At 37.2% G+C, this 13,208-nt stretch overlaps 2 protein-coding genes across 2 annotated transcripts; one reads left to right on the forward strand and one right to left on the reverse strand.

Annotated features, from left to right (window-relative positions):
• The first annotated feature begins 4,433 nt into the window (after positions 1-4,433).
• Positions 4,434-5,995, forward strand: LOC129095607 (transcobalamin-1-like). Its single transcript, XM_054604118.1, has 5 exons — positions 4,434-4,522; positions 4,828-4,922; positions 5,021-5,162; positions 5,384-5,520; positions 5,605-5,995. Exons 2-5 carry the CDS (start codon positions 4,856-4,858, stop codon positions 5,664-5,666), a joined length of 408 nt encoding a protein of 135 aa, XP_054460093.1. The 5' UTR covers positions 4,434-4,522; positions 4,828-4,855; the 3' UTR covers positions 5,667-5,995.
• A 2,089-nt stretch (positions 5,996-8,084) lies between these two features.
• Positions 8,085-9,632, reverse strand: LOC129091604 (transcobalamin-1-like). The gene is made up of 4 exons (XM_054599289.1): positions 9,563-9,632; positions 9,321-9,456; positions 8,242-8,378; positions 8,085-8,146 (listed from the first exon to the last, which is right to left on the reverse strand). Exons 1-4 carry the CDS (start codon positions 9,630-9,632, stop codon positions 8,085-8,087), a joined length of 405 nt encoding a protein of 134 aa, XP_054455264.1.
• Between the last annotated feature and the right edge of the window lie 3,576 nt (positions 9,633-13,208).

Genomic DNA, 13,208 nt, shown 5'->3' on the forward strand with positions numbered 1-13,208 from the left:
GCTTAAGTTGCAATTCGTTGAGTTCTCACGACCAACGTAGGATATCCTCTGAGGATGCTGCATGCCGACTGAGAAAACACATACAACATCCGTGTCATCCATGAGTGGAAATATGTGTCACAAGAAACTGAATTCGAATAATTTATATTTCAATTTGATTTTGGCTTAACTTGAATAATTAAGTTTTTTAAAAAACTGAAGAATAGCAAGTTTTGATCTGAACTTCCAATAAACATGAAAACTGAATGTAATATTATGGAATTGAGTTCAGTTGCTCTGAAACTGTATGTGACACTCACTGAAAACCCAACTCTCTATATAATTCCACATTCAGGGTCCAGGTCCGGGGAAACCTAAGTATAGCATGTATCGACCGACTGTATGTAACTGCATCGATGTAATGTCAGTTCCTTCACAGAGCAATTTCATATATATGTGCATGTACATTTGTAGAATCCTGCTCATCAAAATGTCCAAATCATTGCTTAATAGCATTGTCTCCCCTTATTGAACATGTTTTTATTGTGGAATAAATAAAACCTGTTATAATTAGGAGTCCTTTAGACGAAAAGGGAAGTTCCTCGTCTTGAGGTTTGAGGAAGGTTGTGTCCCCGTTGCTTCATCTGTGCTTGGGTCATTGTTTCACATTTCATCCTGTGACTTATTTAACACCTTTGAATTAAAATGACTCAGCTGGTTATCAGCCTGAAGTGAGACGATTGGTTGATTCAGTATAATGTGATGTTATGTGCGGCCGAGAGCTATAAAAGTTACTGACCAGGAGTCTGAACAACAGGAGCTGGAGCTAATTGAAGGAGGAAGGACTTCCCATCAGATCTCCCACACCTTTACAGGTCAGTTACTGGTTAGAGTGGGAAGGTGAAAGATGTTAGGAAAAGATCTCAAGGTTATTTCAAATACGGTTAGAGTTACCTGGGACATGCAGCCTACGTTATAGTCCACACAACTTAATTTTACTTTTATTATTTTGTATTTTTCTAGTAGCAGAAAATATTCTGAAAGGAAAAGTTCATTTCCAGCTGAAGGATCAGAGTCCTGTTCTGAGAGATGGATGAAACTTAGTCATAAAAAGATGTCATAAAAATGTGCAATCTTTTACAACGATCTTAGCATTTGTTTTAAAGGATGATGTGTGTTTTATTTCTCTGTCTCTGTAGCTATCAGTTCAGTCTGGTGTTCAGCAGGATGATGACTCCCGCTCTCCTCTCTGCAGCCCTGATGCTGCTGCTGCTTCCTGGATCTCCAGCTCAAGATAGGCTTCAAAATGTGTTTTTATTTTGTATTACTGAACACAAAAATGTTCTCAGCCATTGCCTTTGAGAATAATTCAGAAGTTATAGGATATTTCTTATCGTGATTATATACTTTTGCACTAAATTCGACCGCATTTGTTTTCAGATTCTAATCCGACCCCCATCACAATCACCGTTGCAAACTCTGTGACAAAGGCTCCCAATAAGACCTACAGCACGTTTGTGGTTTTCAGAGGAATCTTACTGGGGGGGAATGAGGAGACTGCAGGACTCCAATACAGACTTCAAGTAAGTCTGTATGGGTGTTAGCATGACTCATCAATCTATGATGTACCAGTTTAAAAAATATTATTAATTTCAGTTTGATGAGGATTTGTTTGCAAAATGAGCAAAAATATATGCTAAACTTAATATCGTTAATTTGAATGCAATTAACAATATAACAATTTTGTAACGCATACGGATCCTACATAAGCATATTTTTAGAAAGCTTGTTGGATAAGTGTAATTTGATTTGACAATAAATATTAATGTGTGTTTCTCATAGCTGCATTATTCAATGTCATAATTCTCATTAAAGAGAATTCTCCTTTATTCTCTTTAGATAAAACGACTGCATGCAACGTTAAAAGGAGTCATTTGTGGTGACAAATCCGCAGACTCATCAGCTCTACAGTTCTTACTGGTTAGAGTGGGAAGGAGAAAGATGTTAGGAAAAGATCTTAAGGTTATTTCAAATACACAGTATTTTAGCCTGTTTTAGCTCATAGTTTTAGCTTTGCAACAAATAGATTTACTCTCTTAGTCTGAGTGCTCTCGTCAGCGTCATTTCCAGCAGCAGGCATTCGTTTTCAGCAGAAAAACCTCTGATAAACCTGCCGTACCGACCTGCAAAGCTGACAGTATCGGTAGAGACTAAAGTGGAGCATTTAGCAGCTAAAGAGCCAGATATTGTTCATACTTATGGGAGGCCATAACCAGAGCTTAAGGTAGAATCAATATAACACTCATCAAGTTATCAAAAGCAAGACTCCGAATGTATAAAGTGTTGTTGGCTAACACTTTAGTCATATCAACTTTATAATATGAAAATATGTCTCTTAAGCTTCTTCTACGGCCACCACAAGGCTAAAGAAAAATCAATGAACTCTGCTTTGAATTGAAATTATTTTACATTTCATCTCAATTACAGTGTTCTGGAGGTTTAGAGTCATCACAACAGAAAATGTCACTGTCCGAGTACTTTTCTGACTCCAGCTGATAAACCAGTAAGTTTGCTTTTAACAAGTTGTTCATTGTAACTCCTTGAACACTCCCTCCATGAGTAAATGTTTGTGTTCTTTGTTTTGTATTGTTCTGAGAAGCCAAATGACAGGAATTATATGGGAAGAAACGTTTCAGGAATTAGAACACATTTAGTGGTCCACCTCCTGAGCCTCAGGCGCCCCTAACTAATACATTGCATTTCAAATCATGCTATTCATTTTTAATGCAAGTATACAAGTTTAGCAATTCATATAGAAAATAACTGGTTCATGTTTCTAGTGACATGTACTTCTGCCCATGGTTGGTTGTGTGTTCTCACCAGTGATTATCATGTTACTTGTGCATCTGTTTTTCATATTGGTGAAGATGTTTTATTTATTCTCTTGTTTTTTTGTCTATTTTCATGTGTTTTTTCTTAAGTTGTGGTTCATTGACATTGCTTCACACACACACAGAGGTTCTCCAATAACCTGATTGGTAAGTGTCCTAAAAAGAAAAACTCATAACAATGTATCACTGGTGACTTCCTAGTGTGTCCATTGTTCTTTTTTACATCCTTGTACATGATGTCCTCATGCATTAGTACATATAGTCCTGTTTTATGGGTGTAATGTTTTATTATGTTAAAGCAGGATAATGACTGGTTTCAGTATAATGTGATCTGTGAAGGAGAGCTATCAAAGTGTCTGACTAACAGTACTCCCAAATGTATCAGGATCCACCCCAAAGCATCCTCTATTCAAATCTTAACAATCTCAACTGCTGCTAAACTCTTACACAAGATCAAAAGGGAGCAAAAAGCAGAGTGACAATTAGTCTCATTGTACTACATTCATCAGGGTGTCTGAAACAACACCCCAACTGTCTAACACGTGTCAACTTCATAATGTGGAAATATGTTACTTTCTCTACAGCTTGCTCTGTTGCCACCACGTGACCAAAAGATTCAATGAAATTAGCTTTAAATTATTCTGTGTGTCTGTGTAGCAACAAGGCTGTAAAGCACAAAGTATATAATCCTGCGGGCTTAATTCTGTGTGTCTGTGTGATACTCAGGCAAATGAACTGTTATAACTCCTGTCTGTCTGTCTGTCTGTCTGTCTGTCTGTCTGTCTCTCTTTTTCTTTCTCTGTGTGTCTCTCTCTCTCTCTGTCATTTCCCCACATTCATGTACTTTCAGACTCCACTTTATAAACCAGAAAGTTTACATTTAAACAAGTGTGTTATTCTGAGGCTTAAGCCGCTCACTCCACCATGACATTTTGGAATTCTATGTTTGTGTTTTTCTAGGAATCTTATTTTGGAGTTCTGAAAAGTTGAGTAAAGATGTTCCATTACTGGAATTGTATGTATGTTGGCTTAAGTTGCAATTCGCAGAGTAGGATATCCTCTGAGGATGCTGCATGTCCACGGTGTTAATAGAATTTATATTATATTTATATATATTTTTACATTTATATTTTAATTAAGTTCAGTTGCTCTGAAACTGTATGTGACACTTACTTAAAAACCCAACTCTCTATATAATTCCACATTCGGGGTCCAGTTCCAGAAAACTTAAGCAATGTAATGTCAATTCCTTCACCAAGCAATTTCATATATATGAGCGTGTATATTTGTAGGATCCTGCTCATCAAAATGTCCTAATCATTGCTTAATAGCATTTTTATGAATAATTAAAACCTGTTATAATTAGGAGTCCTTTAGACAAAGAGGAAAGTTCCTCCTCTTGAGGTTTGAGGAAGGTTGTGTCACCGTTGCTTCATCTGTGCTTTGTTCATTGTTTCATATGATCCTGTGACATATACCACACCTTTGGAAGTTAAAATGACTCAGCTGTTTACCAGCCTGAAGTGAGACGATTGGTTGATTCAGTTTGATGTGATGTGGTGTGTGGCTGAGAGCTATAAAAGTGACTCACCAGGAGTCTGAACAACAGGAGGAAGAAAGGACTTCCCATCAGATCTCCCACACCTTTACAGGTCAGTTACTGGTTAGAGTGGAAAAGATCTCAAGGTTATTTCAAATACGGTTAGAGTTACCTGGGACATGCAGCCTACGTTATAGTCCAGACAACTTAATTTTACTTTTATTATTTTGTATTTTTCTAGTAGCAGAAAATATTCTGAAAGTAAAAGTTCATTTCCAGCTGAAGGATCAGAGTCCTGTTCTGAGAGATGGATGAAACTTAAGTCATAAAAAATGTCATAAAAATGTGCAATCTTTTACAACGATCTTAGCATTTGTTTTAAAGGATGATGTGTGTTTTATTTCTCTGTCTCTGTAGCTATCAGTTCAGTCTGGTGTTCAGCAGGATGATGACTCCCGCTCTCCTCTCTGCAGCCCTGATGCTGCTGCTGCTTCCTGGATCTCCAGCTCAAGGTAGGCTTCAAAATGTGTTTTTATTTTGTATTACTGAACACAAAAATGTATTGAAGCTCACTGTACTTTTGCACTAACTTTACCTAATTTTTTTTCAGATTCTAATCAGACCCCCATCAGCATCCACGTGACCAACTCTGTGACAAACGCTCCCAATAAGACCTACACCACGTTTGTGGTTTTCAGAGGAATCTTACTGGGGGGAATGAGGAGACTGCAGGACTCCAATACAGACTTCAAGTAAGATCATCACATCAGCTGTTAGCATGACTCATCGATTTAAAGTTAACAACATGCATAGAAACAAACACCGTAGAATTCACTTTTAGATAATGTTACAATAAAATTAATGTAAACTTCTTCATTGCTAACGAAACATTTTGAACTCAGCTTTTTCCATAAATAAGGGACAACAACGTAAAAGTCAACATATACAAATCCATCTCCCGTCGTCCTTGTAGGTTCAAATACACAGAGGATCCAAACTACGGCCCCTTCCTGACCAGTGTGAACGGTTTGGCCGGATGTTCAGAGGAACGAACCTACTGGGAGCTGCTGGTCAAGAAACCAGACAACCAAACCATCAGGCCAGATGTCGGTGAGTGGAGCGCCTCTCTGTCTGTTTACAGTCCGACGTGTCTCCTTCCTGTTGATCCGTTTATAATCTTCTTTCTGTTTGCAGGTATCGGATGTTACATTCCGAGTGCAAACGATCAGATCATCCTCAACTTTAACAAGTACTAAAGGATGAGCAGGACATCAACATGGGATCAAAGCCTGAAAGCAGTTCTTTGTTTTTCAAAGATTAACATTCACCTGAAACCCATTTGTGTTTCATATCTCATGCCATAAGATATTTAACTGTATGTGTATGATGCAGGAACAACTAAGAAGGAAACAGTTTATTTCACGAATCCACCTCCACCCTATATTTCCTGCTTGGTAACCAGATACTTCCTCATGGAGTTTTCGTGTCATTGGGTGTGTGATTACATAATACTATTACACACTTGAAAGTGCGTTTTTTTAAACATTTGAATTAAAACAGAACAATAAAACTCTCCTTTTGCAGCATAAAATCTGTGTCTTTTTTCACTCCATTATTGGACAACTTTGTGTTCTTATAGTGTTCAAAACAATGATTGTTTTTATTCATTATTTATGTACAGTGGAGTTCTGAATGGTTCATAAAGTAGATTTAAATCATAAACTATCACACAGCCACACTAAACAACCCACCTGGTCATGAAAGTTGTTTTAAAGTTGTAAAAGGCTTCCTCCTGCTAACACGTAGCCTTTGGAATCTGGAGGAAAAGTTAAAAAATAAAAGACAGTTGTTTCGCTTCAACATGCAAAATCACTGTTAGGGTCCTTTAGGGCTTCAGATGGTATAAAGTTAATAAATAAACTTAAAAGGATTGTTACGCCACCTTGGTGGCTCGGAGTAGAAGGATGTAACATAATGCAACAGGTTGAGCAAGTGAGGGTGTAGTCACACAAAACCAGGACCCAATATGAATTAAAGGAAGTATTTATTTACAGAAAAGCAACACAGGGATCAAAGAGGACTGTCAGTGGCACCAAAGAAAAGAACATGAATAAACCCACCCCCATTGACAGGTGCTGAACACCCAAAAGTACAGCGGGTGGTGCTCACTCTAATCTGGGGTTTTAACAAAAGGTAAACCTACGTGCATGTAATATGTATACCCAGGCCAACTACTAAAGTAAATGGTTTTAACAAAGGTGTTCTCACTAAAGATAAATCAATGAACCAGCAAAACCAAGCAGAGCTCAACCCAAAACCAACCACCCTCTCTAACACAAACAAGGGCTATTTAAAGGGGAATGGCTGATAGGAGGTCTGGAACAGGTGTGGTGATGATCAATGACTGGAACCAGGTGAGCACATCTGAGGAGGAGGAGGATGAAAACAGTGGGAGGAGACAGAACAACAACACAAACCAACAACACAACACAGAACACAACACATGTAGGCCTACAACATGTATACATACAAGACACTGTACGCAACAAGGATGAATATATTCAGTTTGTCTAACTCTTACTGTAATTCATTTCTGAGTTCAAAATGTTTAAAGTGACGAAATATCTGCAAACACTCAGTTAAACAGTGTTTTTAAAGGGTCAGTTCACCCAAATAAACAAAAAACATACTTTGTTTTTTACCTCTAGCGCTATTTAGCCATTTGGATAGAAGTGATTTCACTCGTCCAGGTTTTGAGACATTTTTAATAGAATTTAATTTGTAGTTCTTACAGCATTAACCCTCTGAGGTCTAAAGCCATTTTCTCTTTTTTTGCATATTTTTCTCAATTCCCCTTTTAATATATCTTCTTATAACCTCACAGCCCAGCGTTTCATATCAAAATTTCCTGAAAAAAAGACAGCTTTATGTAAAAAGAGGGTCAAATTTGTCCTTGAGCACCGTGTAAAGACAAAATTTGGCCCTAAAGCTGAAAAGTTCTTGAAATCTCTAATGAAACCATACCTTTACTTGTGTTAACCAATTGTTTTGGTGCTTGGAATGGGTTCACCAAAGTGTTATGTGCACAAAAGTACTGTAATATATAAATACAATAGTAGATACAAGTAAAATAAATGTCTAAAGTGTCATTTTGTAATATCTTTTTTTGAGTAGAGGTATTGTCTGTTACTTTACTTTCACCATAGAGGGTTTGAGAGAAAAAATATTATCAGAATAATGACTTCATGCTATAAATAAAGCTTTATGGGATGTGTGCAATTAAGAAAGTGACATTTACAAACTTGATTGGCCTCTTTTCAGACAACTCAGACTGCAGAAAGCAGGCTGGTCTGACCTAACCAAGTAGTTTTGTTGCCTAAACCTTTGATGTTTACCGTGAAGATTGAAGTTTTATTCGAAAATACTGTTAGCATGATTGGAAATTAACATATGTTGCTGGACTTTCATATGAAAGATATCATATGAAAATCGTTGTATGAGGATTCTTTGGCTGAAACCCAACAATAATGTCAGCTGGTTATTCCCTTGGGACAAAAAACATAACAATAAACACATGGAAGATTATTTTATTCAGATGACTTTGTTGCTCAACATCAAACACAGATTTATGTTGTGTTGTTCACAAATAAGTCTTCAAACAGTCGATTTGATCTTCACCACTTTGTGAATTTCAGGATGATTTGCTCATTTGCACTGGGAATGTAACATCCAATACCTGCGAAAAAGATATATTTACCATTTAGTTCATTATAATCTGATTTACAGTAACATTACAACAAAATTCAAAAGACATATGCTCAGTGGACTCACCGACGTCAGGTCTTTTGATTTCGCCGTCTGCAGTCTTGACCAGCAGCTCCCAGTATGTGTGGTCATTATGATTCCCAGCCACTCCGTTCACGCTCTCCAGGTACGGACCGTAGTTTTTATCCTCTGAGTAGGTGAACCTGCAGCACCGAAGGATTGACACCCAACAAGTTACTTTTTCAATGAGACAGCTTTGCTTTCATCAGGACAAAATGACTCTCTTAATTCTCATCCAGCTAATTGGAACACAGACAGACGAGTTATCTTGAGCAACAGTGAGCTCTTATTTTGAAATAAAGGCAATTATGACCAGTTATTAGACACCTGACTGAGTACTGATGTGATTGCTGCTTCCGGTAGGTGTGTTGGAAAGCGGATACATGGGTGTCATTTTACTGTGCAGCACAATATTTCAACAATTGTTGTTATATAATTAGTTAGAATGTGTACTTATGATGCAAGTACAATTCATAACTTTTACTGTTCAAATGACAAACCAATCATAATGCAACAGTTTCATGTTTTCTGCCTTCAACAGTCATTTAGCAGCCAAAGTTTAAACCGTTGTCCTGTCTTTCTCTTTTAGGATTGGTTCTTTTTCATGGGTACATATTTATTTTGTGTCGTGTATTGTATTTAATTCTTTATTGTGAGAAGTTAATGAATAATAACAGTTAAAATATGTTTAGTTCTATTAGATAGAATAGTTCAGTAAATACCCCTCTAGTGAATTTAGAAGCTTTTAAATGTCTCAATAAAGTGTCTAAATAAGACGTCTAAACGTCATCTCAACGTTAGCTTTTTACTTCTGCTGATTGTATTCACCCTTCAAAAATCATAATTCATTTGTGAATATGATCTTGTTGAACAAAATCATAAACATTTGTTTGTCACGGAGGTTATTTTCTGCAATAATCAAAAATCCGGAAGAATTGGCTTTTACTTAGGAAACCAGTATTTTGTGAGATGCAAATGAAACACTCTTGCAGAGTTTGACGGGATTTTGCAAATTTAGTGCCATATTAATTAAAAAAACGTTTCAAGTTGTGACTCTAAGGTGACGACTGATGTAACGATCTTACTTAAAGTTTGCATTGGAGGTCATGAGTGTGTTCAGAGCACCCAGCAGTATCCCTCTGTACGCCACATGGGTGCTGAAGGTCACAGGTTTGTTGTTCTCCACCACCACCACCACCTCAATGGGAATCGGTTCACTTGCTGAACGATAGTTGACAAAAACAAACAGCAGAGGGAAGATATGAATATTTGAAATCAAGTAAAAAACACGAATCTTTGGCGATAAAGTCTTATTCTAGAAGCTTACTTTGAGTTAGAGTCCCAGGAAGCAGCAGTAGCAGCAGGGCTGCAGAGAGGAGAGCAAGGACCTTCATCATGGCTGACACTGAAGCTCACTGTTCTGCCACAGTCACTTTTATTCCAGTCATCAATGTTTGCATACTGGAGCAGAGTGAAGTTTGTTGATCTTTCTTTTGAAAAAGCTGATAATGTTTTCCATTGAGCCAAATCAAATGTCGCCTCAAGGTTATGAAATAATATTTGCACTGCAAAATGTATTAAACTGTACAACAAACAATGACCTTCACAAATACTGCATCATTTGTCAAGATGCTCCTTCATCAACTCCCTGGATTGGTGTTTAAATAGGGTTGTGTAAATCTCTAACGTGCCAGCATGAAGTGATGGTGTCGACTGGTGAACAGAGTGTTACTAGCAAGGTAAATCATTTTAACTTGTGGTATCAGGTGAAAACTATAGCTAAAAAGAGCATTTAGTATAACATTAAACCAATATTAGTCTTGAATACATTTTAACCATTACAACAACTGTTCCCTTACCCTAACCAAGTAGTTTTTGTGCTTAAAGTTACTATCAAGGAACTTTCTTTTTGTTTTGATTTTGGCACACCTCATCATGTTTTCTCCACTGGAAGGGCACTCAAGAAGACACTTCATCATATTTTCTCCACTCAAGAGGCACCCCAGAGTGCACTTTGTCATTTTTCGCTTACCATAGGGGCATCCTAGAGGGTTTTTCATTGTGTTTAATCCACTGGAAGAGCACCCTTGAGAGCACTTCATCATATTTTCTCCACTGGAAGGGCGCCCAAAAAAGCACTTCATGATGTTTTTCCACTGGAATGGCACTTTAGAGGGCACTTCCTCATGTTCTCTCTACCATCGGAACATCAAGAGGGCACTTTCGACTGCATTTCTGTCTCTGGTCGCCATATTGGATTTTAAAATGGCCAATTGGGCAGATTTGATCTATAACACTCTAAGAACAACTCCACCAAATTTCATGCTTAATTTGCACGTTTTTTCTACTATCTGCTGCACTGTTGGTGTTTGTTACCACTAGTTGTCTAATGTGCTCCAGGCAAAGTGGATTTTTGATGCATTGTGACTTTTTCTCTTCCCGTGACCTGCTGGAAATCCCAGGTCAGAAACTTACATACAGGCTATGTAATGTAACTATACCGCAGGCCAAGCTATGTTATTTATCTCTTAATATGTTATATTTATTTTGTTTAAACTTAACCCGATATATTTTTGCGTGTCCTGACCCCCCTAGAGAGTGCTGTGGAAGAAGGGTTTGTTTAGTTGGATATGTTAATGAAGTCTGCCTGACTCATTGAAGCTTTATCTGAATGAAGTTTTGCCCAGTAAGAATGTATGTCCCCGACACGACTCTGAAATATCAGAAACCTAAATGTGCTGAGTATTGACGAACCCATGGCACTGTCTGTGGTGCTGAAGTAACAGACAGATGAGTAATTGCCATTTTTTCTCATTCAGTTTCCTCTGAAATGTTCTTTAAACTCTGATCTAACATACTTAACATACATCCTGATCTTTTAAAGATTATGTGTTTTGTCTGTTTAATGTTGATGTTGCTTACTGTAAGCTCTGTGAAATTGTGGTAAGATGCTGGTGATAAATTGTTTAATAATGATCCATTACCCCGACGATCAAAGTACATTTTTATATTGTGGGAATAAGATCTATATATTATGGGAATCAGCCGATTCAGTTTAATTAGCACAATACATCTTTAAACCATGTGGCACACCTTTTGTTATATAGTCCATCACAAATTCTCCTGTCTTGTTAGTGAGGTACTTTGCCAGCAGAGGTCTCTGTAGACCTCCAGGAAACTGAGACAGTTTTTCTAATGTCAATACAGAAGAATAAAACAAGAAAAAAATAACTGCCTTTTCATACATAAGAGGTCATTGACGAATGTCATTAAAGTAAATGTTCCTAGAGTGTCCTTTATAGCCTTTTTTGAGTAATTCTAATAAACAAACAAGAACTGTTTTATATCACGCCCTGTCTTTAAATCTGCCTCTTTGTACTTGCGGCATACAAACAAGCTCTTTTCTTATCAGCTTACCTTTGTTACTCCACTACTTTCGGTTTTTGTGGTCTCTAAGATAGACCAAGTAAACATTACCTCATGAGCCAAAAGCATTATAATTATATATCAGTTTCAAGTGGTTATCAGATAAGCAAATATGGGTTTCACTAAATATGAATCAAACATTGTAAAAGGGCTCTTTACGTTTTAATGACTTGTGACACATAGCACACCGTCAATGCCAACGTGCTTCATTTAAATACTGTGCAGAGCAACAATCAGGTAAATAGACACCTTCTGTTGGTTTATCACTTTCACACCACTTCAAATAAAACATACATAACACATACTAGCTAACATTGATTCCACACACATATGCTAGGGTATAATTCAGACTTATAGAACTGTATATGGAGGATGAAATCAGACACATAAAGAAATAGAACTTGGACAGTTTTCTACAATTCGTAATAATAAAAAAATTGTAATTGGGGAACTCCTGTTTAATTTCATAAATTGGGAACAACTAGAGCCAGAAATGCAAGAATACAAAAGGGAATCAGGGGAAATCTGATAAGACTCCATTTACCATCATGCATAAGTTGGAGGAGTTGAAGGGTTGCATCATGGTTTCCCTAATTATCATGCTTCTTTGTTTGTTTAATTTATACCAAAAAACTGTATTAAATAGTGAAAAATTTTATATATTTTTCACTTCACTAATAATTGACAGAAAACTGATTTCTGTGTATTTTAACTAAAAAACACAATCAGACTTCTTGAAAATTGTAATAATGTAGCATTCAAATGTCATACAGTTTGTTGGCCTCCCCTAATAACACTAATGCTGTGAACACTGATGGGCTCAAAGTACTGCAAGAATGTTCAAATATCAAATTGGTCCACCAACAGGACACCTCTTCAACACTGTGGAATAAAATGAGAGCATTTCCATCAAAATATTCAGTCGTGATAAAGCAGTACAAGTATTTTTGGTGTTGTGGTTGGACTCTGGAAACTATCTGTCTTTAGTGTGAGCATTAGAGTGATGTGAACTGAAAGCAGCATCTGCTCAGCTAAGCAAGGATGAGATTGTTTATCTGATTTAGAGAGTATGTGTGTGTGTGTGTGTGTGTGTGTGTGTGTGTGTGTGTGTGTGTGTGTGTGTGTGTGTGTGTGTGTGTGTGTGTGTGTGTGTGTGTGTGTGTGTGACAGCAGCCAGGTCTCATTCCCCTAAAACGTGTTATTACATGAGACAAATTACAGACTATGTCTTTGTATACTGCTGGACCAGTCCTCCGTAGCAGAATGGCCTTTATTCTCCAGTCAGAACAATATGGGAAAATGTCAGCCATTTTTGTTATTTTTAACAACAACAAAAACAAATCCATTACCTACTTTCTAATAAAAGGGTTGGGTGCTATTTTGAATGGCTGTTGAACAGGAGAGACATTGAGTGTGATGTTTGAATCGGTATCCAGTGTGTCACCAGGACGTCTCCATCTGTTAACAATATGTCAGTTACTATATGTGACATAAAAACTACAAGAACAAAGATCTGTAGAAGATCAACAAACTTTAACGTGCAAAGT

The sequence above is a fragment of the Anoplopoma fimbria genome, chromosome 1 (assembly GCF_027596085.1).
Source record: "Anoplopoma fimbria isolate UVic2021 breed Golden Eagle Sablefish chromosome 1, Afim_UVic_2022, whole genome shotgun sequence".
Taxonomy (NCBI): domain Eukaryota; kingdom Metazoa; phylum Chordata; class Actinopteri; order Perciformes; family Anoplopomatidae; genus Anoplopoma; species Anoplopoma fimbria.

Excerpts from the sequence above, each read along its gene's own strand:
- LOC129095607 (XM_054604118.1), top strand. The coding sequence starts at position 4,856 with ATGATGACTCCCGCTCTCCTCTCTGCAGCCCTGATGCTGCTGCTGCTT. Across the intron at positions 4,923-5,020 it reads TCCTGGATCTCCAGCTCAAG|ATTCTAATCAGACCCCCATC; the intron begins GTAGGCTTCAAA and ends ATTTTTTTTCAG. Across the intron at positions 5,163-5,383 it reads GACTCCAATACAGACTTCAA|GTTCAAATACACAGAGGATC; the intron begins GTAAGATCATCA and ends TCGTCCTTGTAG.
- LOC129091604 (XM_054599289.1), bottom strand. The coding sequence starts at position 9,632 with ATGATGAAGGTCCTTGCTCTCCTCTCTGCAGCCCTGCTGCTACTGCTG. Across the intron at positions 9,457-9,562 it reads TCCTGGGACTCTAACTCAAA|CAAGTGAACCGATTCCCATT; the intron begins GTAAGCTTCTAG and ends ACTATCGTTCAG. Across the intron at positions 8,379-9,320 it reads ACCTCCAATGCAAACTTTAA|GTTCACCTACTCAGAGGATA; the intron begins GTAAGATCGTTA and ends TCGGTGCTGCAG.